This window comes from Equus caballus, chromosome 15, assembly GCF_041296265.1.
Source record: "Equus caballus isolate H_3958 breed thoroughbred chromosome 15, TB-T2T, whole genome shotgun sequence".
NCBI lineage: Eukaryota > Metazoa > Chordata > Mammalia > Perissodactyla > Equidae > Equus > Equus caballus.
In genome coordinates this window covers 85,431,708-85,459,176 of record NC_091698.1, presented here as the reverse complement: position 1 = coordinate 85,459,176, position 27,469 = coordinate 85,431,708, and the positions used below count along the sequence as shown (strand labels likewise).

The window sequence follows — 27,469 nt, the reverse complement described above, 5'->3', positions numbered from 1 at the left end:
TTTAAATATTCTTCCCTTTAGGTTGTGCGTTGTGTGTGACTCTTCCAATGAGTTTATTAAACTTTTTCAGGTAAGTATTTTATTTTATTTTATTTTTGAGGAGGATTAGCCCTGAGCTAACATCCATTGCCAATCCTCCTCTTTTTCTCAGGGAGACTGGCCCTGAGCTAACATCCGTGCCCATCTTCTTCCACTTTATATGTGGGACGCCTACCACAGCATGGCGTGCCAAGCGGTGCCATGTCCACACCCAGGTTCCGAACCGGCGAACCCCAGGCCACCGAGAAGTGGAACGTGTGCACTTAACCACTGTGCCACTGGGCCAGCCCAGTATTTTATTTTTTTATTTGGCAAGAAATATGAAAATCCTTAGAAGTTGTTAATTAGATGAATTTTAAGATCTGTTTTTCTCTTGGAATGTATACATTTTGAGAATGTCACGAAATCTGTATTTTGAATCTAGATTGAAGTTAAGGTAATTTACGCTATTTATGGTGGCTTGTGTAGTCAGTTCAACCATAGCACAAAACTACTAGTTCTTTTGTCATAGTTTTGTGCTTACCAAACACACTTCGAATTTGTTATTTTTTGTGAGTGAATCAGGAGGGAGTATGTTCCTCTCGAATATTGATAGGTTTATATTCTTTTTATAAATTGATTATGTGTAAGTTTAGTTAGCATGGCCATAAAATAAAATTTCTGAACTTGTGTAGTTTAGCACCAAACCTTGACCTGTGCTGACTCTTCTTAACTAGCACTCTATAGAAATTCCTGCCTGAGGAGTAGGGTAGGCGGTGGGGAGGGGAGTTGCCTGGGTGAAGTTTCATTTCTCTGATCTGTGCACTTCTCCACCTTTGCTCAGCCACCCTGGATTTACTTATGTGACCTGAATATATTTTGCTTTCTCCCCTCAGTAATTTTTCTCCCACTATTTCCTCTACTACTCTTTCCTCTACTTGAAACACTTTCGTGTACTTCCCACTTCATCCTTCAGCTCTCGGATCTGTCATGCGGAATCCTATACATGTTAAGCCAAGCTCTATGGAACTGTCCTTATTTATGGCTGCTGGCAATCATTCATAGAACCATAAAATTTAAAGCTCTGAAGGCCTTAGAGATTGTTTGAGTCATATCCTCTTCATCTTGTAAAGATGAGGTCCTGATGGTCAGTATCTTGCCCAAGATCATGTCGTCACTGACAGAACCAGGATTAGAATTTGGGCCCTGTTCAGATGAGCAGACCTTGGGGTACCACCCATGAGCCCAGAGACACTTAGGTGGGTGCTGGGCGGTTCTAGATTGGTATTGCTGTATCACTTTGTATCATAGTAGCACTATGAGGTCCTCTTCTAGTATTGTTTTGTGTTCATTTTATTTTCTCCATTAGAATATAATCTCATAGAACAAAGACCAAGTTTTATTCATAATGCATTCCAGGGGAAGAAAATGGGACTAGGGGTCAGAAGACTTATGTTCTAGTCCTGGCCCTGCCCCTTGGTAGCAAGATACGTAAATTAAAATTCTCACATCCTCACTTAACCTGTCTGTAAAGTGGAGTTAATAATGTTGGTTCTGCCTAGGCCATGGGATTAATGTGAGTATGAGGTAAGAGAATAAGAGTAAAGTAAAAGTACTTTGAAAACTACAAAGTACAAGTACAATGTTAAGTTTTATATGTAATAATGTTCCTTGTATTACTTGATTTTTTTTTTTCCAGAAGCTATAAAAATAACACCTTGAAACACAATTCAGTCTACGAAGTTTTGGTTCCCTTCTTTTCTCCCTGTTTGCTCTTCGTTTTGTCTACAGCGTGGATCCTCCGGTCACCCTCAGATATTTTAGAGAGACACCCTAGAGTCTTCTACTTTATGGTCGGAACAGCCTTTGCCAACAGCACAGTAAGACTTTTTTCTTTTAAAAATCATAATATATATAAGAAATATATGACAGAATTTGATAATTTGAGATATTTTACATCAGAAATTTGAAAGAATAATAACCTCAAAGACAGAACATGCTGTTTTGTTTTTCCTTTTGAAACCGAAGGGATTTGGAGACTGCAGTAGTATTTTGGAACCATGACATACTAAATGTTTTGTTTCGGTTTCCCACTGAAGAAGTCACGGAATAATCCCCTTCAGACTCTGAATGTTATTAACAGTGTGGGGGAAATGGCTGTAGGTCCAGTGATCAGTGGAGGGAGCTTGGTAGGGGTTTTTGAGAGAATGAAAACACGCACACACGACACCCCCACGCACTTTTTATTAATCAACTGATTTTTAAATTAAGAACATGGAATAAACAACTTTGTAATCAATATAGCATATTATTATAGGAAATCCCTTTCTCTGCCATGGCCCAGCAAGAGGGCAGATGGGAAGGAGAGGTCAGGGGTTGAGAAACAGGCCCTTCCTGACAGCCGGGTAGCCTGTGCTCTAGCTAAGGCCAGGTCCTTACTTAATAAGCTTTTATTTCATCATTTAGCCGCTGAGCTTATGTTTCCATGTCTGTTAATACGTGTTTTATTTATTTATTTATTTATTTTTTTGTAGTACTTTTTCTCATTAGATCATGATTATCACTATTTTTTTTTTTCCTTTTTCTCCCCAAAGCTCCCGGGTACATAGTTGTGTATTCTTCGTTGTGGGTCCTTCTAGTTGTGGTATGTGGGACGCTACCTCAGCGTGGTTTGATGAGCAGTGCCACGTCCACGCCCAGGATTCGAACCAACGAAACACTGGGCTGCCTGCAGCGGAGCGCGCAAACTTAACCACTCAGCCACGGGGCTAGCCCCTAACACATGTTTTAATGTCCACAGTTCTTCTGATTTCGCAGAGATGAAGGATCTGAAAACATTAATGCATTGCATAAAAAGTCTCTCTCAAAGAATAAAACGATATTTAAGGAAGGTGTTGGAAGTAAAGAGAGCCAAAGAAGTTTTTAGCTGGGCAGTAATGTGCCTCGATTTGAGGTAGCATCTCCTCATTACCATGAAGAGGCTTAGTTGTATAGGGCTGTGGGAGGCTGTTTTGAAGTTTTTTTTCAGATATCATAGAATCTTAAAATTTGGAGAAATTTATTTTATCCAAACTGTTACCCGTTGGAAGAATGCCTTCTATAGCATCTTTACTAAATTGTCTTCCCGCCTCTTCTGACAAACACTCTGAGGGTCCATAGGTTTGGAGGTGAGGGCAGATGTCCACTTGGGCTCCTGAGCAGTTGAGAACTATCTGAGCTTAATAATGTAATGTAAATATGTTGGCTCAAGTGCTTGAATGCTTTTTAAATATTGGAATGACTAGTTTTGGAAGTGCTTTCCTAATTAAATTTTCTTTTCTCTTTTTTTTTTTTTTTTTTTTTACTGACTTCAAGTGTCAGCTGATCGTTTGTCAAATGAGCAGTACTCGCTGCCCAACTTTGAATTGGTTGCTGCTTCCTCTCTTCTTGGTTGTCATGGTGATAAACTTAGGAGTAGCCTCTTACATTGAGAACATTCTCCTGTTTACGTTAACAACTGCTTTCACTCTGGCCCACATCCATTATGGAGTACGAGTGGTGAGTAACCTAGAGCAAAATTGGTTCCATTTGGTTCTTATAGATAGTAGAAAGGAGGCAAGGGAAAATTTCAAAAGAAAGCTGCTTATTATAGTAGCTGGAAGAATTTTGGGATATTCTCTAAATTTTGGGTAATATCCAAGTGTGTAATTTCAGATACTGTTTCTCTATTGAATATTTTATGGTAACTACAAATAATTTAAAAGCTGGATAATTATTATGAGGAATTAGTTCTTGTTTTTAAGTGGGTAGAAATGTAAACCATTTTCTTGGTGAATAGAATTGTAAACTCTTTGTGCTTTTAATTATATGGGACCAGATAATCCCATTTGTTATCTGTTTCTATACTTGCTTCTTGAGCTTTAGGGGCGTTTTTATAAGAGGAAATACAGAAGAGAATGGATTTAAGAAGTATTTTGCAAACCTTAATATTGTCTTCTAAAGTAAGAGTCTAAGGGCTAGCCTGGTGGCACAGCAGTTAAGTGTGCACGTTCTGCTTTGGTGGCCCGGGGTTCGCCTTTTCAGATCCCAGGTGCGGACATGGCACCACTCAGAAGGCCATGCTGTGGCAGGTGTCCCACATGTAAAATAGAGGAAGATGGGCACGGATGTTAGCTCAGGGCCAGTCTTCCTCAGCAAAAAGAGGAGTATTGGCAGATCTTAGCTCAGGGCTAATCTTCCTCAAAAAAAAAATAAATAAATAAATAAAATAAGAGTCTAATTTCAGAACAAATGGACTAAGATAAATATAATGAAATGAAAGTCAGAACCATGCATTTTTTATTTTTCCTCACACTTTAATATTCTTTTCTAATCATGTTACATATTTTAGCATGGTCTCATGATTTTTAATTGCTTTACAGTAATCCATCAATTACCTGGTAATTACCCAATTTACTTAATCATGACCCAGTTTTTGTGGGGTTTTTTTGTTGTTTTTTTTTGATTTTTGTTTTTTTTTTTTGGTGGGGGGAGGAAGATTAGCCCTGAGCTAACTGCTGCCAATCCTCCTCTGAGGGAGACTGGCTCTGAGCTAACATTCATGCCCATCTTCCTTTACTTTATATGTGGGGTGCCTACCACAGCATGGCTTTTGCCAAGTGGTGCTGTGTCCGCACCCGGGATCTGAACTGGTGAACCCCAGGCTGCTGAAGCGGAACGTGCACACTTAACTACTGTGCCACCAGGCCGGCCCCAAGACCCAGTTGTTTTAATCATTTAGATTGTTCTCAAATTTTCCCCATTATAAATAAAGTTGGAGCGAACAACCTGGAATAATATTTTTTTCTTTCATTTGCTTTATTTTCGGAGGGGCGTTTCATAGCAGTGGGGTTATGTAAAAGGGTATTCACATTTTTATGGCACATAAAAGACTATTTGGTATACTTGTGTTTTTGTTTGTTTTTGAGGAAGATTAGCCCTGAGCTAACATCTGCTGCCAATGCTCCTGCTTTTTACTGAGGATGAGTGGCCCTGAGCTAATATCTGTGCCCATCTTCCTCTACTTTATATGTAGGATGCCTGTCACAGCATGGCTTGATAAGTGGTGCATAGGTCCGCATCCAGGATCCGAAATAGCAAACCCTGGGCCGCCAAAGCGGAGTGCGCAGACTTAACCACTATACCACCAGGCCGGCCCCTGGTATACTTACTTTGAAGGGAACCCTGCTGTGAATCAGTTTGAGAAACAAAATGTCTTTTCTTCTGTGTTGTCGTACATATTTTTAAAATGAAGGGACCTGTCATGCTTGCTGACAATGTTGTACCTTGCATATGTTGCTCTGCTTAAGTTTCATCCCTTAGTGTTTCTCCCTAAAGTAGCCCACATTTGTTGGAACAAAACAGATGAAAAAGAACCATGATAGGTCTATGAATTATAACAGGAAGACATAGTCATTTGTTTTTATTTGTGCAAATTTAACATTATATGCTTTATATCAACACTCTCAGGCCTTTATCCTGTTTCATCAGTCATGTGCATGAAGTAGAACACAGTTGCCCATGTCTTTCATATTGGTTTAATTTTATAACCCTTCAGAAGCATGTCTTTAGAAAATCGTACATACACCAAACCAAATCAAATCACATTTTTCTTTAAATTACAAAGGTAGTACATTTTCACTGTTAAAAGTCTGGAAAATAAATGCAAGTTAATTGAAGAAAATTCCAGGAGTATCTTTTTTTGTCTGTTTTTCTGCTCTCTTATCACTTCTGCAACTTCTGACCAGAAGGTAAACCTTGCTAAGCCACACAAAACACTCACTTGAACTATTGAAATATAGATGATAAGGATAAGAATAGAAACAAGAAGTATCAAATAAATAATATTTGCTAACTGGCACATGACCAAGCTCTTGCCCACCCATCAGGGATGCCCTGACTGGTAGGGCTTAAACCTCCCCAGGTTTCCGGGTCTGCTTTGTTAACTGTTTCATCAGGATTTGGAATGATTACCCAGAAATGTTATAAGAAACTGAATGTTGAATCTTAACTATATGTGTAGATATTTGATCTACTAGCTGTTACAAGTCAGCTAACTCTGTACTTTTTCAGTAGATTTGGATGTGAATCTGTGTGGTCTGGAGGGTCTGGAAATACTAGGTTTTGGAGTTAGGCAGACCCAGGTTTAAGTCTCACTCTCCCGGGGTAATTCTGCTACTCTCATGTAGCCGTCTAGCTCTGCAGCTGTCCTACTCCAGAAAAACTCTTCATTATTTATGGTGATTTTTGCCATATCAGTAATTTGTTCTCTCCAGAGGGTGAATGCTGTGTGCTTTTAAAAAATAATTAGGTATGTATTTGTCACTGCCTCATAGGTAAAGCAGCTGAGCAGCCATTTTCAGATTTACCCATTCTCATTGAGGAAACCAAACTCGGATTGACTAGGAATGGAAGAAAAGAATATTGGCCTGTAATCTACAGAAAGAAGTACTGTAAATAAGATGCTTGTAAATATTTCATCCATCACCATTGAACTAAACTGATCTGCTTAACAGACATGGAAACTCAGTGTGTGTGGTACTTGGAGAGCACGAATGATATGTATGATCTGAACTTGTGGCATTTTGGACCTACTAACTCCCAGCTTATTTTATTTTTTATAAAACCATGTGACGTTTTGGTTAAGCATAATGTACTTAGACCAGCAAAATGTTCCTGGTGATTTTAGCTTCATGAGTCCTGAGTGTTTTGGTTCATACGGAGTTAAAGACGCTTTGTTTTTATGTTTAAAACCCCAAAATTGGTTTAGGAGCTCTGGTAACATTCAGAAAACCATAATACGTTTTCATATTTGATCCTTAGTAGTAGGTCTTTATCTGTGGAAGTTGTCGGTAACCCAGATCTAATATAGGGAAAAGACGGAGCAAGTCTGCTTCTGCAAGAGATGCCAAATGGTTACAGAACATTATACAGTTGCCAAATACTGGTTTCTCTTTCCCATGGAAATGCCTTTTGTCCTCACATGCTAAGAGAGCTAATATATATATTTAGATTCTCTAGTATTCTGGCTCTCTTTGTTATGGAACAGATCTTGATAAACGGTTTTATTTTTTTTTTTAAAGAAAAATATTCTATTGAGACTTAGTAAGGATTGTAATTATAGCTCCACACATTGGCATGGTTCATTGTTTAAATATGGCATTTTTTTTCTCTCAGCTCTAAGTTGCTGAGATTTGGTGCCTATGAACTATGATTATATGAATGCATGTGACCGTCCCAGTCTTAATGATAATTACTTGTGAGGAATGCAAGTAAACTTCCTTATATGAGGAATTTTCTCTGTAGTTAGGAATCTTAGGAACCTCACTATGAAATTACTGCTGAGAACCTCATTACAAAATTAGTTTTCTGATTCAATTTGTCCTTCCTTCCTTCCTCTCTCTCCCTCTATCTCTTTTTGTGGAGAAGAGAGTGCTGTGTTTTTTATTTCATACAGGATAAAGAAGTAGAGAGAAATTCTCACCCAACTTGCCCACTTCCCCGCTTGAAGGAAATGTTTGATATATATGCCTTACTAAGTACGTTCTCCCTTTAATATGACTTGGAGTAATTTTTGAGATTTATTGATAAACATAAAAATTTGATTTTAGTCTGGTTGTTTTATAGATCACACCTTTTCATGAATGTGGATATTTTCTTCTTTTTCTTTTTGACTTTGTCTCTATTTAGTTTGGTGGTGGTGAAATTTACTTGCTGATTTTCTTTATTTTTCACTGAGTGAAGTTTGTGCTCGAATGAAGAGTGTATTCTTAAACCCTTGTTTTTGGATGGATTGCACTTGGATAAAATAAGCACCACTGTGTTGATTTGTAATTAAATTCATAACCATTATTTATGAATGTGACCATCGTTAAATTTAATTATAGTGTATTCCTTTGTTGAATTTCAGTCTGCTGCTTTGTAAAAATAACTGTAATCGATACTTTGGTTTTTAAATTTGTAAATTCTAATCATTGTCATCCAGGTTATTAGAAATGAGGAGTCAAGGATCTAACTTACCATTCTGTACTCATTTTTAAAAATTGTCTATAAAGGTTGGGGATATTTTTGGTGACTTTCTCTGAGACAAAAATGAACGCTGAAAATAGGTGAAAAATTGATGCAGGAGAATGTGGGTAGTGATTCCATGTTTGTTAATAAATCACCGTCATGAGGTCAGAGAATGAACCAATTAAGCGAAGGTACCTCTATTTTTTGTATACCTTGTTCTGTGTCATCTGTAAAATTGAACTGGATAAAGTGTTAATTTGGACTGGGAACAAAGCTTTGTTTTAAGGTTTCTAAGCTAATCATTTACTGTTTTGTTGACTTTGTACACAAGAATGAGATTAATCTGTGTTATATAAGAAAAGAACTGATAAATATATATAAAATGACAAATTTGGACCACAGGCTTTCTTCACCTTGTACAGTACAGTAAAAAACACTCTTTTCTTCTGGCATAGGGTCATATCCTGTAATTTTGGGGATACTTTACCTCAGTGTGTTTCTCTTCTCTTTCTGTTGCATCACATTTATTTGAAAATTGTTTTGTGCCTATACTTTAAAGACATATTTCCCTATGGTGGTAAAGAATTATGCCGCAGTCAGTTTTATTGACATCATTAGATGAAAGAAAGGTGGCTGTCAACAAGGTAAAAATGAAAGTGAGTAACAACTGTTTCAGAATGCCGTGGACTTAGAAATTTGTAGTGTACTGCTGACTCTGTTTCTTGGTTTAGTCTGCCATCTTGAAGTGCGTCCTGAAAGCCCTCATTTGTTGTGTACTGATACCGCAGCTCACGCAGGAGTTAATTACAAATAGTTCTGTGCATTTATGTCATGCCAATTATCATAACATTTCCGAAGTATAAAAGATATTTCAGGCTTATGCATGTTGTTTTGGGTGAGTTCACACCCCAGCCTTTCTCCCAGCATACACTGAACTGCCTTTTGGGGAGCGGTGGTGTGGTTGGTCATGCGTGCATGTTTCCTCCGCGTTCCAGAATAGAGTGCCTTCGCCAGCCAGAGGTTCGCTTGGTGTCTCTGCTGACCAAAGTTACCTAGACCTGTGATAAATTTCTTTTCAGGTTACGGTATGAGAAATGTCCTTTCATGCTTGTCAGAAAATAATTCCTCTGTATTTGCGGGGGGTGTGGGCTAGAACAGTCTGAAAATACCTGGATAGGATATGGTAATGCTGCCTTTTGTGATTCTTGAATAGCGTTAGTGATCTTAGTGCAGTGCACAGTTTAAAATTGTCACATTTTAAATCGTCATTCCTCCATTAATGCATAATAGATGTAATAGGTGAATTTATGGGTTTTAGTCTTAAGGGTAATAGAGTAAATAACTTTCAAATAAAAAACTAAATAGTCTTCTTCAGCATTTTAATAATATCATGGTTAAAATACTTTTAATTCTAATTTTAAAAAGAAAGTTCAATGCTGATCATGGTCTAGCATGTTACAGTACTGCTACCAACATGTCATTTTAATATAGAAGTATGCGAAGAGGAGTGTATGTCTAGAGTTGCCCAGATTCTAAGTAGATGCCAAGAGTATTGACCGTGACCTGGAGCCTGGGCACTGAGGGAGCAGGAAAGGAGAAGGCAGGCAGAGTATCCCCTTTAAGGGAGAAGGGATCCCCTTAGTGCCCACTGATCTTACTGCAGTGCACAGTTCCACGTTGTCGCAGTGTAAATCGTCATTCCTCCACTAATTTCAAATTCAGATGTGAATTTGAAAGTTTCCTAAGTGTTCAGTTTTCAGAGAATTAGTTTACTTTGTTGTCAGTTGAAAAGAATATACCTTGCTTTCCAAAGCAGACTTTGATTCTATAAAGGATGGAGAATAAAAAGATAATCTGAAGGTGTTTGAATCAAAGACTTTCCCCCTTTATATTTTAACTAGAAACTTATTTGTAACCCTTTCTCTTCCTCCTCCATCTGGGTTTCCTTTTGACCTGCCACCGCTTAGCACAGAGATGCCCACTTGCTTTGCTGCCCCTACATCTTGCCACGTTCAGATCTCCTTGATTGCCTGAGATCTCTTGACTAGTCAACGACTGGGAACATGCCAGAGGGAACAGAGTAAACCCAGTGGGCTAGAACTGTTGACTTCAGGTCCCCGAATAAGCCAAAACAGGTACAGAATCTTTGGTTGTGTTGCTTTCTGTGTTCAGAGTGGCCTTTATCTTGACCTCAGTTCTGGACTCGATTGAGCACTCTATAGAAATTTGTTAGGTCAGACTGGAATTTTCTTTGTCTTATGAGGTGTCTTGGTAAGGCAGCATACCCTTTCTTGAACACCCTGTGGGTGAATAACCTTACTAAGTTAGCTGCCAGTACTAGAACCTTCCAGGAAGAATTTTAACTAGTATGCTGCATTTGAAGCACTTTGACAGGTACATTTTAAGGGACAGTTTTCACAATAAAATGGTGTTAAATTAATCACTGTGAAACTTGAAAGTGTGATGCTCTATACGTTTTAGGAAGCTTAAATTTCTGATTTTCCTTTACTAATTACGTAACTCATGTGATTTGTATATTTTACTTTTCATCTTTTTTGACAGTGGTACAAATGACTGACGTTGGCAGGCAGTTACTTTAGGGTATATGGTAAATCATGGTTGTCTAACTTTTCCAGATAAAATGGTGATGTGTTTACTTCCTTCTTGCGTGGAGCCATGGGAATTGGATTTATTGGCTAATTCATTTCCAGTGTTTCTACAGTACAAAGTAAATGTAACCTTACTTTTTAACCTGCATGCTAGTAATATGCTTTGCTCTTTAATAAACAAATATGCAAGAGTTAGTAATCTAGCTGACTTTTTTTGTTTTTAAGTAGGGACCAGCTCTTTTACAGACAGATTTTAAATGAGCTAATATTTAGAGTAACCATTCGTAGCCCTCCCACAGGTGGCCTGAGTGACGGGGTTGTATTGCATTTGATGTGACAGGCCAGGTTCCTAGAATTGGAAAGTGGCACGATTTTAGAATTTTTTTTTTTAAACAAGGGCTTGTCTCTCTAGGAAAGTCCATTTGGACACAACAGAAGGATTGTCTGGTCTTCACAGACCATTCATGTTGTCTTGCTCGTCACAGAATCATTCTTAGAAAGCCAGGCTAAATCAGGGTGGTGCTGTCTGTAAAGCATGTGTATTGGATCATGGCCATAGAGTACCTGATGCTACATTGGAATTAGAGACGATATGGAAGACACCAGGGGCGGCTAAATGTTGTGCATGCCTTATAGCTCTTGGGCTGAAGTCTTCTCTGGAGTAGTTTGTATGGGTAACAATTAGAATTGATTTTGATTTTTTATTAAAACATACACAATTCACCATGAATTCTAGATGCTGATATTCTTGACAAGTACTTTTTAATCTTTAAAGAGTAAGTTCTTGACCAGGGACATGTTTAGTTAGTACTTGATGGTACTAACAAAGTTATAGGAGGAGCCTGTTTTAATTTTACAAGATCTATGAATGCTGCATTATAAATTTGTTTGAGTTTCTGATATCATTCGGTGTCACATTTTGAGTTTAATCACTAATTAAGACTGCCTACAATATTAACATTTTTTTGTAGGTTTTTGTTTAGATAACTTATCCCATTAGAGCAGCCATTCAGGAGACAAAGACCCAGCTATATGTAATGGTTTTGCTCATTCTGAAATGTGCCAAGAAAGCATAATTCAGTATTAAACTCCAAATTTCAATTTTTTTAAAGTAGCATTTCCCCTGGGTAAGGGCGAAGGCTGTGAGTAATTGTGGTGGTGCACACTTCCCACTACTTCCCTCCTCCCTTGCCCCTCCCATCTCACATTAAATTTGTAGCCAATTGTAGACAAAGAAGTTGACCCCTTTCTAAGTAAGGTTTCATTCCCTGTGACTAAGAATAGGTGGCAGGAATCATGGCTGAATCAATTATTGAGTTGGTAGCTTGGTCCTGTTACAGTTTGCTTTCTGTAGCATTCTGAAACAAAAGGATGATTCCATCCCTTCTCAGGTACCTAGAAACAACACCACATAAGCAACTGGAATATGTCTGCTACAAGTAGAAAATATTAGAGAAGGCGGCGAAGAGGAGCACAAAACCGGACTTTCCCTTTCAAGTAGTTTAACTGAACGTGTTAGTAACTGGTCTGTCTAGGACTTGATGTGTCCATCGTAAATAATGCAGCATTTATCTTATCTGTTTACGTGTGGTGGTGTATGTATACGTATTTAATCTGTACACATCTATTCTCTGTGCATTTGTATGTATGATATTCGTATGTGCGTGCAGTCTACTCTTGATTATCGGCAGGAGGGTAAGCCTCACTAGACTGTTCATGTTGACTTAATCTGCATGTAGCCCGTAACTCTGTGAAGCCTCTTCCGCATCTGAAGCCACGGTCTTTCCTACTTCAGTTCAACTTGGTCCCCAAGAAAGGCCCTTGAAATATATCACTTTCCATTTCCCTTTCACCAGGGATTGTGTGAACCAGAAAGACAGCTTTCGAGAAAGATGGCAGCTTCCTCCAGGGTTGAGGCTTCTGGGTCTGCCTGATGATGGGGCCCATTCTGGGCCGGCTCTGGGAGCAGTTGTGCTTATGGGCTTGATGGGGGAGAAATGTAGCTCTTGCAGAAATGGAGCTTCACAGCTTGCTCCAATTCCTTAGCTGGAATGTCGTGAAGTCCTAGATAACGTGATGTACGAACACAGTACAGGTATGCATTTCCCCGTCATTTTTGCATCGTCAGTATTGCTGTTCCCCATTGCTAGCCCAGATAATCAAGATCTGACTGTTTCTTGCCACTGGATTCTGGAAGCCTTCCCCTTTCAACTGGATTTATGTTTATTTCTGCTGCTGTGAAACCCAAAAGTAATGCAGTAGGTTTTAATTTAAAATTGTTTAATTCTATTATTGATAAATATTTATTGTAATAAAAGTAAAGAGTAAATAATTTTTAAATCCTTTTAATGGTTTTCAGAGTGTCTTTGTTTTCCCTTGGTAGGTGCCAAAGGGGAGGGAGCTGTGGGGAGAAGATTAACATCCTGCCACTTGTCTCGGAATCTTTGATTATTTTAGAACAAAACAATACAAGCATTCTGTTTCATTTTTTAAGAAAGCTCAGCCTGCTTGCTCCTGGGTATTCTGAAATCCTGTGATTTGTTTCAGAAAGCAGAGTACTAGGCAGCGGCAGTAACAGCTACTCATAATAATACTGCTCTTGACTCCCCCAGAACTGGGTCCTGGGCCATATGTAATACTACTGGGTCACACTTAAATTAGTTTAAATTAGTTTGTAAGGTGGTTGGTTCACACTCACAAATATTTTCCCATAGAAAGAGTGTTAACGTATGGTGTTAATTTTCCAGGCTAATTCCACAAGAACCTAATAACCCACAATTAATATCCCACAACTGCAATATATAAATGATAAGCTCTTATAAAAACTCTGATTTTCTAACATTGCTTCTGAGGAGAATATTTCTTGTTTTTTACATGAGAATTATCTTCCAGTTCTGGCAGTGGGCATTTAACAAAAACTGTAACAAGTTTGAAGAAAGGGAGGAAATGTGCCATATTTAACCCAGGCTAATTCTCCGTGTGCCCCTAGTCCCAGGCCCTCGTGCCGCCTTGGTTGCCCTAGCAGCTGCCCCCGCCCTTGTGTCTGCGGACCTCACGCCTACCTGACGCCCCGCACGTGCGTACCAGGTGACCACTCTTGCGTCTATTAAACTGAAAAAGACCTTATGCCCCCACACTGTCTTGCTCCTCTTCCTGCTCTCATCTTTTTTCCTCTGTTCCCAAATTTCCTGAAAGAAAACTTTGTAACTGCTTCCTCCATTTTTCTTCTTGCTTTTATTCTGGAAGTTTTCCAAGACCTTCCAAAGCTTTAATATAGTGATTGTTTCTTAGTCATGTTCAACTTTGCAAGCTTTGACTCAGGGCAAGGTACTTCTCTAAGCCTCAGTTTCCTCATCTGTAAAATTGGATCAGGAATATTACTGCACGTATGTGCTATGTGCAATGAATAACACGTGTCGAGTGTTTAGCGCAGGAGTGGTCTAAGGCTGGTGCTCCTCGGTTTCCACTAATAGCTAGTTCTCATTTTTTACCTTTGAACTTTTTCCTCAGCCTTATTTATGACCTGCTCATGACTTGCCTTCCTCCCTCCTTTCTTCCCTCCTTCGTACCTTTTGTAGGCAATACATGAAGATGATGGTGAGACAGTTCTAAAAATAACTGGAGGGGCCACCCAGTGGCGGTGGTTAAGTTTGTGCTTTCCGCTTCTCAGTGGCCCAGGGTTCACAGGTTCGGATCCCGGGTGCAGACATGGCACTGCTTTGCAAAAAGCCATGCTGTGATAGGCATCCCATGTGTAAAGTAAAGGAAGATGGGCATGGATGCTAGCTCAGGGCCAGTCCTCCTCAACAAAAAGAGGAGGATTGGCAGTAGTTAGCTCAGGGCTGATCTTCCTCAAAAAAAACAAAAAAAAAACTGGCAATGAATAAAACAAGGATTGCCTTCTGAGAATCTATAAGTAAAATTCACACACATTGGGAGATAGGAATAAACCATAAAATTATGTTAAGTGTTTGATGAATCCTCAAATCCCAATTGAGGTGATTTGATATAAACTTGTTGATAGAGAACTGAGTGTGTGATTTAGCATGCTAAAATCTAATCAGTGTAGCATTGTTTTTCTGGAAACAGACTATAAGCTGAAGTAGATGGCCAGCCTGTAGCATAGCAAAGGAAGTCCCTATAGCCAGAGGTTTTGCATTTGTCACCCAAAACTTACCCAGGGATGGGTGCCATACCCCAAGGACTTGACCTACCTAGTCTGTGGCAAGTTATCCCCATCGTGGGCCCGAGTCCATTCCAGTCAGTTGTCCATTATCAAGAAGCTTCCCAATTACAGTTTGATTCTCTTTGTAGATCAGTGACAGAGATGTGCTGGTCACAAGTCATAAACACACACAGGCACTCTGTGTCACTTGTAGTTTCTTCTTCAAATTAGTGTATTCTCTGTATGTTTGTCTTTCGTGAGCTTAGTAGTGTCAGTCATTTCTCAAAAGCAGGTCTCCTTTTGGAGTATTGCCTGCCACATGAGGACTAGACACTGGATGCTGGTGAATCACCAAGGTGGACGTCACCTGCGTCCCTCTCCGAGGTCCTCTCATCCACGACAGCCCTACTCTTGCCCCCCGCAGTCTCTTCAGGATCTCCTGTCACCACTCTTGAAAAGAAATAATAGATGAATAAATAAGCTTTATTTTTTATTACATCAGAAGTGACTTGTGTTCTTTGTAAACTTGTTTTTTTAGAATAGAGAATGAAAATCACCCATAGACCCAACCCCCAGAGATGTCAACTATATTGTGTTCTTTCCCCGTTTGTCTTGTGTGCACACTGCATATATTTCCAACAAACTGGGATCATACTCCACACATTGTGCTGCGTCTGCCTGGCCTCGTCTAACAGGTCTTGGCTGTCTTTCTAGGTCAGATTCATTCTTAGTGGCTGCATTGTTTTGCATCCCATGAATTCTTTATCAGCATTTTGGTCATATCCAGTTTTTAATAACTGGATAATTTAATACAAATTATTATAAATATATATAACAAATTTAATACAACTTCTGATAACTGGATCATAACTGCAGAGAGCATACAGATACATCTGTCCATTTCTTGCAGTCAGCAAATATTTATTGAGCATTTACTACATAGCAGGTATTGGGTTAGGTGCTGGATATACAGTGCTGATGTCATTTTGACCCCATGGAACTATGGCCTAGACCCATTCTCTCTCAAGGGTAATTCTAGAATTGCCTAGTCAATGCATATGCTTATTTAAACTATGAATAGATATTGGCAAACTGTCCTAAAAGGTGCCTTTCCAGCGGTGAACAAGAGTGCCTTTTTTCCCACGCCTATGAATAAGGCTTAAGATCTCCCAGCTGGTTGGGAAATGGCTGGAGAGAGCCAGGAAGGGAGACGGGCTTGGGGCTTTTATTGTGGTTGGGGGGCGGGGCGCACATGAGAGGACCCAGCACACACAGTTGGAAACTCCTGCCATGGCCAAAGGAGAGCACGCAAGGCATTTTTAAATCAACTGCCCAGCTGTGGAGCAGAGAGGAAGAAAGACATGAGGCTTGAAAGCTGTCAACAATCAAACAGGAAAAAGTGGAGTCAGATTCCTTACCACAAAAGACGGCTGGAATGAAGGTATCTGGGGACACGTTAGGGCCAAGTACCTCATTGGTCACTTTTCAGGGGTTTTTATGGTGCCCCTGCTCTCTCCCCTCTCTCTTGAACAGCTGGTTCCCGCTGACATTCTCCTGGTAGCCTACTCGCAGCCGTAGCTGCATAGCACACGCGTATTTGTTTCTCTTCTCACAGATGGTGGAAACAAAGACCAGGACCTTGAAGAGTCTGCGGTCAAAACTGTACCTTGCTCCTCTGATTCCATGTCCCCTAGGGAAGTTGACTGCTTGAGGCTACAACCAGAGCAGAGAGAGATTTGGCAGAGGACCCTGAAGCCCAGAAGCAACCCACCCCCCGCCCCCCGCCCCCCAGCCCCCAGCTAGATATGGGACAAGGATCTGGGCAGCTGTTGGACTCTTGGCTGCTCCAAGATTTTGGCACTCCTAAATCTCTCGACCACTTGAACACTTGGAAAAATTAATTTTAAAAATATACTCCATTTGCCTCTGGGTAGGTCTTACTCACAAAGATCTTATCTTTGGCTTCACAATTGCCTGTAAGTTGAGTAGCAAATGGTACCACGTAACAGTTGAGAAAATCGTCCTCAAGAATTTGGGACTTGCCCAAGGTTGCAGGACAGGTCCAGGACTAGCCCTGCATTTCCTCACTCCGCCAGCGCCCTTTCCCAAGTTCCCCCAGGCCAGTGGGACAAGACTCTCAAACGTTACCAGTGTGTTTTTGAAGGCGTTTTAACTTTCAACAAGAAGATTATTTTTATTGGCAATGACAAAAAAAACGCCCACGAAATAGTGCCTTTTCAAGGGACGGGGCTTCTTTGAGAGTTTAATTGTGCTTCTGTGGCCTTAACTTTCATTTGTGTGCCCTGCGCCACACTTTCCTCTGTCTATAAGTGTGTTTGGAAGTCGTGATGGGGGATTGTCCTAGGTGTCAGGTCTACTGAAAGCGGCTACAGAAGACAACAATCCCTTGCTGGATATAAATTTATTGATAGCAAGGTGGTTTCACGTTCTAGAAGAGATACGGGCTCAATGCCAAAGCAGGAGCTCAAAAATGAATGGATGAGGAATAGATGCACGCAATATACCTCAGTTTAAATTTTCCGAAGAGGCAATAGGCTCAGAGTGGACCTATTATTCTATACACTCCATGAGGAAAGGACAAAGATGTATCCTTAGCTCTAGCACAGCATGGCAGAGCAGGTGATCAATTATATTTGATAAATATGATTTTGAGGAATATTCATCTGATGAATGAATTAACCTGAATGATGAATTAACCATCGGGGTCAATAAGTGATGAACCACACTAAGTCCGGCTCTTCAGTCTTCCGCTAATATGGCTGGGTCTTCCATGGGGCTCAAGACAGTACTCACACCCCTAGTGGAGAAGAGAGGAATGAAGCCCGAAGCTGGGACGCCGCGTTCAGGATACTCGTGGGCGGGGCCTGAGGAGCTGCGCGAGCAGTGTCTCCAGCAGCGGGTCAGGTGACTGCTTTTTCTTGGCAACGGCTTGTTGCTAGCAACCGGGCGGCGGTCTGGCGGCGGTCCGGGCGGAGCTGCCTGGGGGGCGGGAGGCATCTGCCATGAATCCACCGGGATCGCTGGGGGTCCTGGAGGAGAAGGAGGAGGAACACTTACCCACCCCGATTCTCGGGCCCTCGATACATTCCGATAACCCTCAGGAGCGGATCCAGGCCCGGCGCCTCCGCATCGCGGCACGCCTGGAAGCTCGGAGGCGGTGAGCCGGGTGTGGGCGGGTCCGCCGGGGTGCCGGCGACGCGGTGCGGGGAGGAGGGGGCGGCTCCCCGGGGGCTGGAGCCGTGCCGGGAGGGGCCGGCGTGCCCCAAGCGTGAGCGGGCCCTGTCGCTTGTTGAGATGGAAAACATTTCCTCCAGAAGGTTCAAGCAAAGTGTGGGATATTAGAATATTCAATACACTAGCGAAGTCAAACACGGAAATAATAATCCCGTCAGCACTTTTATTGAGAGCCCGCTGCACCAGACATTGTGGGCAATCCGCTGAAGATGCAGGTGATCCACGACCTGCCCTCAGGGGTCTTTCTTCCTTCCCTCCCAGCCTGCCTTCCTTCCACAAGTGTTTATCCACTGGACCTCAGCCAACACTTCTGCGGGGCTCAGTGGCTTATCTGGTTGTGGACACAAACCCTCATTCTTGAAGGGTCTGAGACTGATAACCTTACCCTTCTCGGGCAAGGGTTGCTGCCCTTGTCCAATCGCAGACACAGTGGACTGTCATGAGGGGGAACCAAGACGCATCTGCGTGATGCCCTGAATTCCTGAACACCCTGAATTTATCCCTTGTCCTGCTGGTCATTCACGTGCCCTGCCAAGATGCTGACTTCTCTTCCTGTCTGCTGGCCATAGGACTCAAGGGGCCCAGAGTGGCGTGGCTGTATTCCAATAAAACTTTACTCATGGACACTGAAATTTGAATTTCATATAATGTGCATGTCACAAAATATTCTTCATATTTTTGATGTTTTTCCTAAATTAATAAACTTCATTTTTTTAGAGCAGTTTTAGGTTCAACAGGAAAATTAAATGTAAAGTACAGAGGTTTCCCATATACCTCCTGCCCCCGGACATGCATAATGTCCCCCATTATCAACATCCCCCATCAGAGTGGTACATTTGTTACAATTGATGAACCTGCATTGACACATCATTATCACCCAAAGTCCTAGAGAAAAATGAGAAAACTCTTGCTTTTCTATGAATTTTGACAAATATATAATGACACGTATCCACCATTATAGTATTGTACAGGAGAGGTTCACCGCCCTAGAAATCCTCTGTGCTCTGCTTACTCATCTTGATCTTTTTAGAAAACTATTTAAAAACGTAAAAATCATTCTTCATTTGTAAGCCGTACAGAAACATGTGGGTCAGATTGATCCACAGGCCATAGTCTGCCAAGTCCGATGTAATGGGTCAGTGTGATGTTCTTTGGGATTTCCACAGGGTCCTGATCTATTCAGACTATATTTTGACAGAGAGCAGGAGAATGAACATGGCCTTACGAGTGTGAGGGCTCTGTGAGTATATACTATTATCTGTTCCATGTAAATGTGAACTTCCTGATCCTTTTTCCTGAGTGAGGTAGAAAATAATGCATTTGGTCCAGTCACTGGCCACATTCCATGCATCTGAGGCCACACTGATGTGCTCTAGCAAAGACTGCTTGGCACTTGCATGGCAGCTGCCATCAGGGCTGCTACTTGGTTGAGCTTGCAGTAACTGGCAGTCATTTTCTCAGATCTATCAAGTTTTTGCAGGGGCTGGACCTGTGAATTAAATGCAGACTTGATAGGCGCCACCACTTCTGCATCCTTGAAATCCTTAAAGGTGACACCAATCCCCCCATCCTCCTGGACGGCGATATTGTTATTTTATGCACTCGGGTGCAGCTTCAGAGGTGTCCATTTTGCCTTCCCCACCAGGATAGCTCTTACCCACAGGCCAAAGACCTAATGTGGGAGTTTCTTAAATTTCTAAGTATGTTGAGATCACGCTGGTGACTCTTTGGGGAATGGTTTGGAGGAGCCAGAAGTGAAAGTAAGGACACCAGTTAGGAAGCGGTTGCATTGGTCCAGGTGAGAGATAAGTTGGTCTGGACAAGTTAGTGGTGGTGGGTTTGGAGAGAAAACAGATGTACCCAAGACATATTTTGGAGTTGAAATTGCCTGGATTTACTCACTGATGGGATATACTGGTAAAAGACCCCTGCCAAAGCAAGACTGACTTGAGCAGCTGGGTTGATAGTAGAGCCTTTTGTTGAGACGGTAGAGACAGTGATGGGGGTGGTGAGGCAGGAACTGGAAATCAGGAGTTTGGTTTTGAACATATTAAGCGAGCTTGGATTTTGTAAGACATTAAAGCTGAGCTGTCTGTTAGGCAATTGGATATGGATCTTAAACTCAGAAGAGAATTCTGCATTAGAGATATCAGTGCAAAGAGTCAACAGCATTATGATTGTCTAGAAAACCATGAGAATGAGTTAAAGTACACTGGAAAGGAGGATAAAAAGAGACGAGAAGAGAGTTCGTGGCCAAGACCTGGGAAAGCCCAGCATTTAGAGGTTGATAGAAGAGGAAATGCTGACAATGGGTAATCTCTATCACATAAAGATGGAGATAGAATGGCCAGTTGACGCTGGTGGAAAAACAAAGTGGTGAGGTGCAGTGGTGTACCTAATGAATCTAACACCTGGAGCAAGTAATTTTAATGTTTATTGAGTTAATGATAAGTTACAATCTTGTGAAATTTCAGTTGTACATTATTGTTTGCCATTCGTGTTGTAGGTGCACCACTTCACCCTTTGTGCCCACCCCCCTCCCCCCTTTCCCCTGGTAGCCACTAATCTGTTCTCTTTGTCCACGTTTTTAAATTCTTCATATGAGTGAAGTCATACAGAGATTGTCCTTCTCTATCTAGCTTATTTCACTTAACATAATTCCCTCAAGGTCCATCCATGTTGTTGCAAATGGGACGATTTTGTTCTTTTTGATGACTGAGTAGTATTGCATTGTATATATATATACCACAACTTCTTTATCCAATCATCTGTTGATGGGCACTTAGGTTGCTTCCATGTCTTGGCTATTGTAAATAATGCTGCAATAAACATTGGGGTGCATAGGACTTTTGGAATTGCTGACTTCAAGCTGTTTGGATAGATACCCAGTAGTGGGATAGCTGGGTCATATGGTAGTTCTATTTTTAATTTTTTGAGGAATCTCCATACTGTTTTCCGTAGTGGCTGCACCAGTTTGCATTCCCACCAGCAGTGTATGAGGGTTCCTTTTTGGGAGCAGGTAATTTTTAAAACACAGATAATAATAATAGCTAGAAAAGAAAAGTTTATTAAACTTTGTTTATATAACCATGCTAGTAAAATTTTTAAAAATAAAAATAAAATTTACAATACAAAACAAGAAAAAACTAATGGATCAATACTTTTAAATTACATTAATGTATTTTCGGGAAAAAAAAGGAAGAAAAAATATATGAAGAAATGTTTCCAAGCAAGTGAATTCCGCAAGGTTCAGAGAACAAGTTGCCTGTAGAATGATGGAATTGAAGTAACTCAAGTGCAGTTTCTTCGTGTTTTCAGTAACCGGGCTCTTGTTATGCCAGCCCTGTTCTGCAGGGAAATGCAGGACTCAGGGCCCCGCTGTGCCCATGTGAGCTGGGACAGTTGCGAACCGTTTCAGATGTGCTCTCAGAACACACGCATATAGCTGGGTCTGTGTGCGTCAGAGGCCAACTGGATAACTGCGAGTTCTCTCAAGTAACTTCCTTGTTAATTAAAGCATAAGAAATAGAAAGGTGCTGTGTTGAAGCTGACTTATATATTATTAAAGTCAACAGTGGCTGAGCAGTTGTTTGGAACTTAGATTAACGAAAGATTTTTCAGAAAGAAGTGTTTTGTCACTGACTTTGTTTTGTTGCTGGCACATGGTGATAATAAAAAGCAGACTGATTTTTAGTCAGTTGTATTGTTTTAAAATTATCTGTAGGCTCCTTGATTGCCCTAACTGCCTGGGCCTTGGTGTGTCACGGAGGTGTAGTTTTAAGGAGAAAGCTGTTAGCAGAATCAAAGGGCATATAAAGATAAAGAGGAGGACTGATGGCCAGAGCCCTCGAAACTCCCAATCTGTAGTATCTCAACTGAAGTCTCAAATTTCTGGAAGATTTCACTTCTGAGAAAAGATGGCACATGGAATACATACATTTACCTTGGATCGCTATCAAAACTCCATTAAAATGACATTTAAAGGGATTAAGTAAAAAAGAGAAACTCAGAAAGACAAGAAAAACAGGAGGACTCAACAGCAGCAAGATTTTGGAAGCTGGGAAGCATAAGGACAGATGGTAAATGGCTTAGCAGATTCAAGAATATGAAACTATAGACTGGTAGTGAGGAAAGCCGAGAGCCCCTGGGCTTACTAAATCTCCGAGGACTGGGAAGTTGGTGGCATCAGGTTCATCTGGATGTAGGGGTGAAGAAGGGGACTAAAATAAAAGAGAATTGACTGGAAAATTCATAGATGCCAAGGACCTTTCTCCCGCTTTGCACAGAAGACCGGAGGTTTGGAGAAAGTAAAATGGAGGATCTATGATTTGGGGGACAGGGGACAGAGATGAGGCAAGGACACTGTACTAAAAACAAAGGGATTCAGTGGACCTACGCTCCCTGGAGCTGAGGCCTCCTCCTCGTCCCCGTTCCTGGAACACAGGCCTTGCGACCTTCACAGCGCAGGCGGGAGACTGGAGAAGTCTCTGCAGAACCTGACCAGCCCAAAAGGAGGGACCTAAAGACACTGACATCCAGGTTCGCCCACAAAACAGTCCAAGTAGATTATCCCGCACTGAAGTTCACGGTTGTTAAGCCACAGCCTTGCCCTCAGGGCTTCCATCAGCTTTTTAGTCTTACCATAAAAAGGTAGCCAAGGATTTCCAGACGCCTGAAGAAAGTCTTTAACATGAAAGGTAGACACCAAAATGAACAAACAGAAAAAAGCAGCTTAGAGGAAATTGACAAGGTGTAGGAAGGAAAAAACAATAATGCAACAAAAAGACTGGCATTAAGATCCTCAGCGTAGACAGGGATGATGCTGCAACCATGAAACAAGAATAGGATGCTGTTAAAGGGAGTGTGCAGAGAACAAAATAGAGCTCTTGGAAGTTAAAAATATAGAAATGGAAAACAATAGAAAGTAAAGATGATGGAATCACCTAGAAGATCGGGCAAACAGAAAGAAAGATAGAAACTAGTAGAGAAAAAGATTTTTTAAAAATTAGAGGACTGGTGTGGGAGATCTAGTATCTCCTTTCTAGATCCAGAAAGGAAGACAGAGTAAACCGAGGGGAGGAAGTGATCACGGAGGGATTCAAGAACGTCTCTCAGAACTGCAGAGCATGAGTTTCCTTGGTGAAGGGGCCACCTGACTGAAAATGTTGAGCACGATGAGTGAAAACAGCTCCACCCTCAGGTGCACCGTTGAGGAAGTTCAGAACTGAGAGAAGAGTCCTACACGCTTTCAGGGTGAAAACAACAACTGTCACCGCCAAAGAAAGGAGTAAGAAACAGGGAGACTTCCGATTTCTCAAACAGCCACACTGGAAACTAGAAGACAATGGAGCAGCGCCCTCAGAATTCTGAAGGAAATTATTCCCCACCTAGAGCTCTAAACCCCGCCAAACAATCAATTAAATCGCAGTTTTTCAAAATCCTGAGACAGGACTTCGATTGCTCAGGGAGCGGGGTATTTAAGAAGATGGCAGCTCCCATTGAGACTAGATTGGTTAAAGTGGCGAGGAAGCAGTTTTCCAAAAGAGAGATTCAGCTCAAACCTGAGGAGAGAGAAGTCTGAGGCAGCTCTTTTCGAGAATATGCCAGGTCAGCGCTGAACAATAGAAATACAATATGAGCTATGTATGTAATTTAAAATTTTCTAGTAGCCACATTAAAAAAAGAAAAAAATACAGGTGAAATGAAATTTAATAATTTATTTTTAGTAATTTAATAATTATAATAATACATTTGTAAATTTAGTAATTTATTTAAACCAGTAAACATATTATTATAAAATATTATTTAACACAATAAAAATTATTTCAGCATGTCATCAGTATAATCATACTAGTGAGATATTTTATAGGTTTTTTTTTTGGTTAAAAGCTTCAGAATCCATCCAGCATGTATTTTACACTCACAGCACATTTCAGTTTGGACCAGCCAGTGTCAAGTGCTGACGGCCACACACGGTTAGTGGCTGCCATATTGGACGGTGCAGGGCTAAGCAGTCAAAAATGATAAGTAAAAGGCACTGAAGGGATTCAAGTTGAAACTAGATTGTAAGAATTTGTAGCACAGTTCTTTTTCTTTCTGAAACACTGGTCTTTGCTCCAGAAGTAGTTGGAAGGGATTCTTTAGATAGAATTGGTGTTCAAGGTAGGAAGTCAATGGGGCCGGCCCCATGGCCAGGTGGTTCTGTTCGCGCACTCTGATTCGCCGGTTTCTCCAGTTGGGGATCCTGGGTGTGGACATGTCACCACTCATCAAGCCATGCTGAGGAGGCATCCCACATGCCACAACTAGAAGGACCCACAACTGAAAATACGCAACTATGTACTGGGGGACTTTGGGGAGAAAAAGGAAAAATAAAATCTTTAAAGAAAAAAGGTAGAAAGTCAAGAGAATGAGTGCATTTCGGGCGATAATGAGAACACTATTAGCCTGACAATGTCTGAAGACCTGAATGGAATGGAACAATTCATTTTCTTAGCAAGGGCAAAGAGTAGGTTCAGTAAGAATAGGGAAGCAAATGAAATGACAAGAAAAAAGCGTTTCAGTTAGATTGGGAGTAGGAGATTAGAACACAGCTCCGTATCTCAAAAATGGTATAGCACTATGTAGGGCTGTGCTGAACTCTGAGCAAAGGGAGTGGAGATGGAAGTCAGTGCTAGGAAGTCAAGAAACAGTGAGAGAGGGGCCAGCCCAGTCACGCAGCGGTTAAGTTTGCACGTTCAGCTTCGGTGGCTTGGGGTTCGCCGGTTTGGGTCCCGGGTGCGGACATGGCACTGCTTGGCAAGCCATGCTGTGGCAGGCATCCCACATATGAAGTGGAGGAAGATGGGCACGGATGTTAGCTCAGGGCCAGTCTTCCTCAAAAAAAAGAAAGAAAGAAAGAAAAGAAACAATGAGATAAAGGGATCTGCTTGTTTCATCATGGGATGATGGTTTCATTTTTCTTAAGGTAGTACTGGGAGTCCTCTTGGCCACTTGTGTGCCAGAGGAGAGAGTGGACTTCCTTGATGTAAGTGGTGTGGGGGCTAGTGGGGTCATTTCCCCATGCGTCCTCCAACAAAGTCCATAATCTGGAGCCTTATCTCCCCCCCCCACCGCTCTTTAGTTTTATTTTATGATTAAGACACACATACACACACATGCTCGCACTATTTGTAAAGTTCATGCAATATGGAAATGTAGAAGATAGAAGTCCTCAGTAAAGTTCTCTTTCCTTAAATAATTGCTATTATTGGTTTGTCACATATCCTTTCAAAGATTTTCCTGTATGTATATAAGCCTATTTTTAGAGAAAATGTGTATTACACTTTATATATTGTTCTGTAACTGGCTCTTTTTACTTAAATGTTGTGGACATCTTTCCATGCTAGACAGTACATCGTTCTTTTTATAGGCTGCAAAATATTTTCCTGTTGCTTCATAAGTTGAACAGAAGCTGTTGATATGTGTGTAGAATATTTCCATGTTCCTCCTACTATAGTTGCTGTTACAACAATCATTCTTGTGCATATTTCTTTGTGTACTTCTGAAAGCTTACAGAAAAGCTAAAGAAAATTCCTAAAGAAAATTCCTAAAGGTTGGGTCAGAGGGAGGCGCGTTTAAGTTTTTGATAAATCTTGCCAAATTGCCCTTTAGACAGGTTGTTGCCCTTCACATTCCCGCCCACAGGGGATGAATAGTCGGGCAGCCACACCGTTGGCCCACACCCGATCGTATCAACCTTTAAAATCTTTTCTCGTCTGATAGGAGAGTAATGATACCTCACAGCGTTTTAGTATCATTTCTCTGGTTATGTGTGAAGTTGAACATATTTTCAAATGTCTATTTGCTGTTTGTGTTTCTTCCATAAATTGCCTGGTCACATCCTTTGCTAGTTTTTCTATTTGATGTTTTGTCTTTTTTTGTACTGATTTGAAGGATCCCTTTCTATTTTATAGGTAGCAAAATTTTGCCAAGTATCTTTTACCAGCTTATCCCTTGACTTTCAAGGATAACATTTTTAAATTTTAGGAAGTAAAATATTTCTTTTTTTGTCTAACTTTGATCTTATTCTAAGATGAGCTCTCTCCTGTATCTCCTTCTAGTGTTTTTATGATTGTGTGTTGTTGCTGTTTTTTATTTTGCTGGTAAGATTCGCCCTAAGCTAACATCTGTTTCAAATCGTCCTCCTTTTTTTTCTTCTTTCCCCCCCAAAGCCCAGGTACATGGTTGTGTATAGTTGTAAGTTCTTCTGGTTCTTCTATGTGAGTCACCAGCACAACACAGCTACTGACAGACGAGTGACGTGGTTCCGTGCCTGGGAACCTGAGTCCCTGAAGCAGAGTGTGCCAAACTTTAACTGCTGGGCTGTCGGGGCTGGCTCATATGATTGTGTTTTTTGTTAATATTTAAATTTTTACCTATATTGGATGTATTTTTGTGTATGGTGTGAAGTTCTATGGAACTTTAAAATATAGAGTTAAGTAGTAGAAATAACTTTAGTTTTTCTACTCTTTTCTGTCACAGGGAAGCACTTGGAGAATATTTAGACGGGAAAAAGGAAAGTGAGGAAGATCAAAGCAAAAGCTACAAGCAGAAAGAAGAGAGCCGACTGGTATGAACTGGGGAGCAAATGCATGCTGTCAGTCCCGTAGGACCAGGGAGCTGGGCTGGGTCATGGTTTTTGTATTTAGACCATAAGAAACTCAGTAGAGATTTTATGTTCCTCTCTGGGCAGAACTGAATCTGAATCTTGCCTGTTTTTAGAGCTCTTGAGGAGTGAGCTTTCATATTATGATTTCTTAGACTGGTGCTGTCTCTTCTTTGCTCATACATTTTTCATGGTATTCACCTTTCATAGGATAAAGTCCAAATGTTTAGCCTGACATTCAAGACTTTTTGTAGTCTCTTCCCATGTGGTTTTTTTTTTTTTGATTCTTTTTTTGTAAATTTTTCCTTTTTCTCCCCAAAGCCCCCACGGTACATAGTTGTATATTTTTATTGTGGGTCCTTCTAGCTGTGGCATGTGGGATGCCACCTCAGCATGGCCTGATGAGTGGTGCCATGTCCACACCCAGGATCTGAGCAGGCGAAACCCTGGGCCGCTGAAGCAGAGCGCGAGAGCTTAACCACTCGGCCACGGGGCCGGCCCCTGTTCCCATCTTAACTTTCCAGTCTTATCTCCCATTGTTACCTAATTTGGGCCATCCACTTTGGCTAGGCTGACCCACTCACTCACCTCCAGTGGGCTCTGTTCTTCCTGCTGTGTGCCTTTGAGCATCTGGAATGTCCAGCTCCTCCCCTCCCCTCTTCTTTCCTCCTCTCCTCTCCTTTTTTTCCTTCTCCTCTCTTCCCAGCAGGCTGTGTTCCTGTACTTTAAGACCATCTCAAGTCCCAA

The 27,469-nt window shown here is 41.1% G+C and overlaps 2 protein-coding genes and 1 long non-coding RNA gene across 5 annotated transcripts in view; 2 read left to right on the top strand and 1 right to left on the bottom strand.

Moving 5' to 3' along the window:
* The window catches only part of SELENOI (selenoprotein I), a 47,532-nt gene extending 34,528 nt beyond the window's left edge, over positions 1–13,004 (top strand). The window contains exons 7-10 of the mRNA NM_001168391.1: positions 22–70; positions 1,718–1,898; positions 3,373–3,555; positions 6,372–13,004. Coding sequence (NP_001161863.1) covers positions 22–70; positions 1,718–1,898; positions 3,373–3,555; positions 6,372–6,470 — 512 coding nt within the window. The 3' untranslated portion in view covers positions 6,471–13,004. The remainder of the gene's footprint in view (positions 1–21; positions 71–1,717; positions 1,899–3,372; positions 3,556–6,371) is intronic.
* Positions 12,985–17,820, bottom strand: LOC106781759 (uncharacterized). Of its 2 annotated transcripts, XR_002800259.2 has the most exons (3): positions 17,635–17,773; positions 16,239–16,533; positions 12,985–15,270 (listed from the first exon to the last, which is right to left on the bottom strand). It is a non-coding gene; the product is annotated as an uncharacterized lncRNA (long non-coding RNA). The 2 variants fall into 2 exon arrangements; XR_011426152.1 differs by lacking the exon at positions 12,985–15,270 and having other exon boundaries at positions 15,286–16,533; positions 17,635–17,820.
* The window catches only part of DRC1 (dynein regulatory complex subunit 1), a 41,985-nt gene continuing 32,206 nt past the window's right edge, over positions 17,691–27,469 (top strand). Inside the window, exons 1-2 of one of the 2 annotated variants that reach the window (XM_014731256.3) lie at positions 17,691–17,998; positions 26,599–26,686. In XM_014731256.3, the coding sequence (XP_014586742.2) occupies positions 17,844–17,998; positions 26,599–26,686 (243 nt within the window). In that variant the 5' untranslated portion in view covers positions 17,691–17,843. The remainder of the gene's footprint in view (positions 17,999–26,598; positions 26,687–27,469) is intronic. The other variant, XM_023619366.2, reaches the window with a different exon arrangement.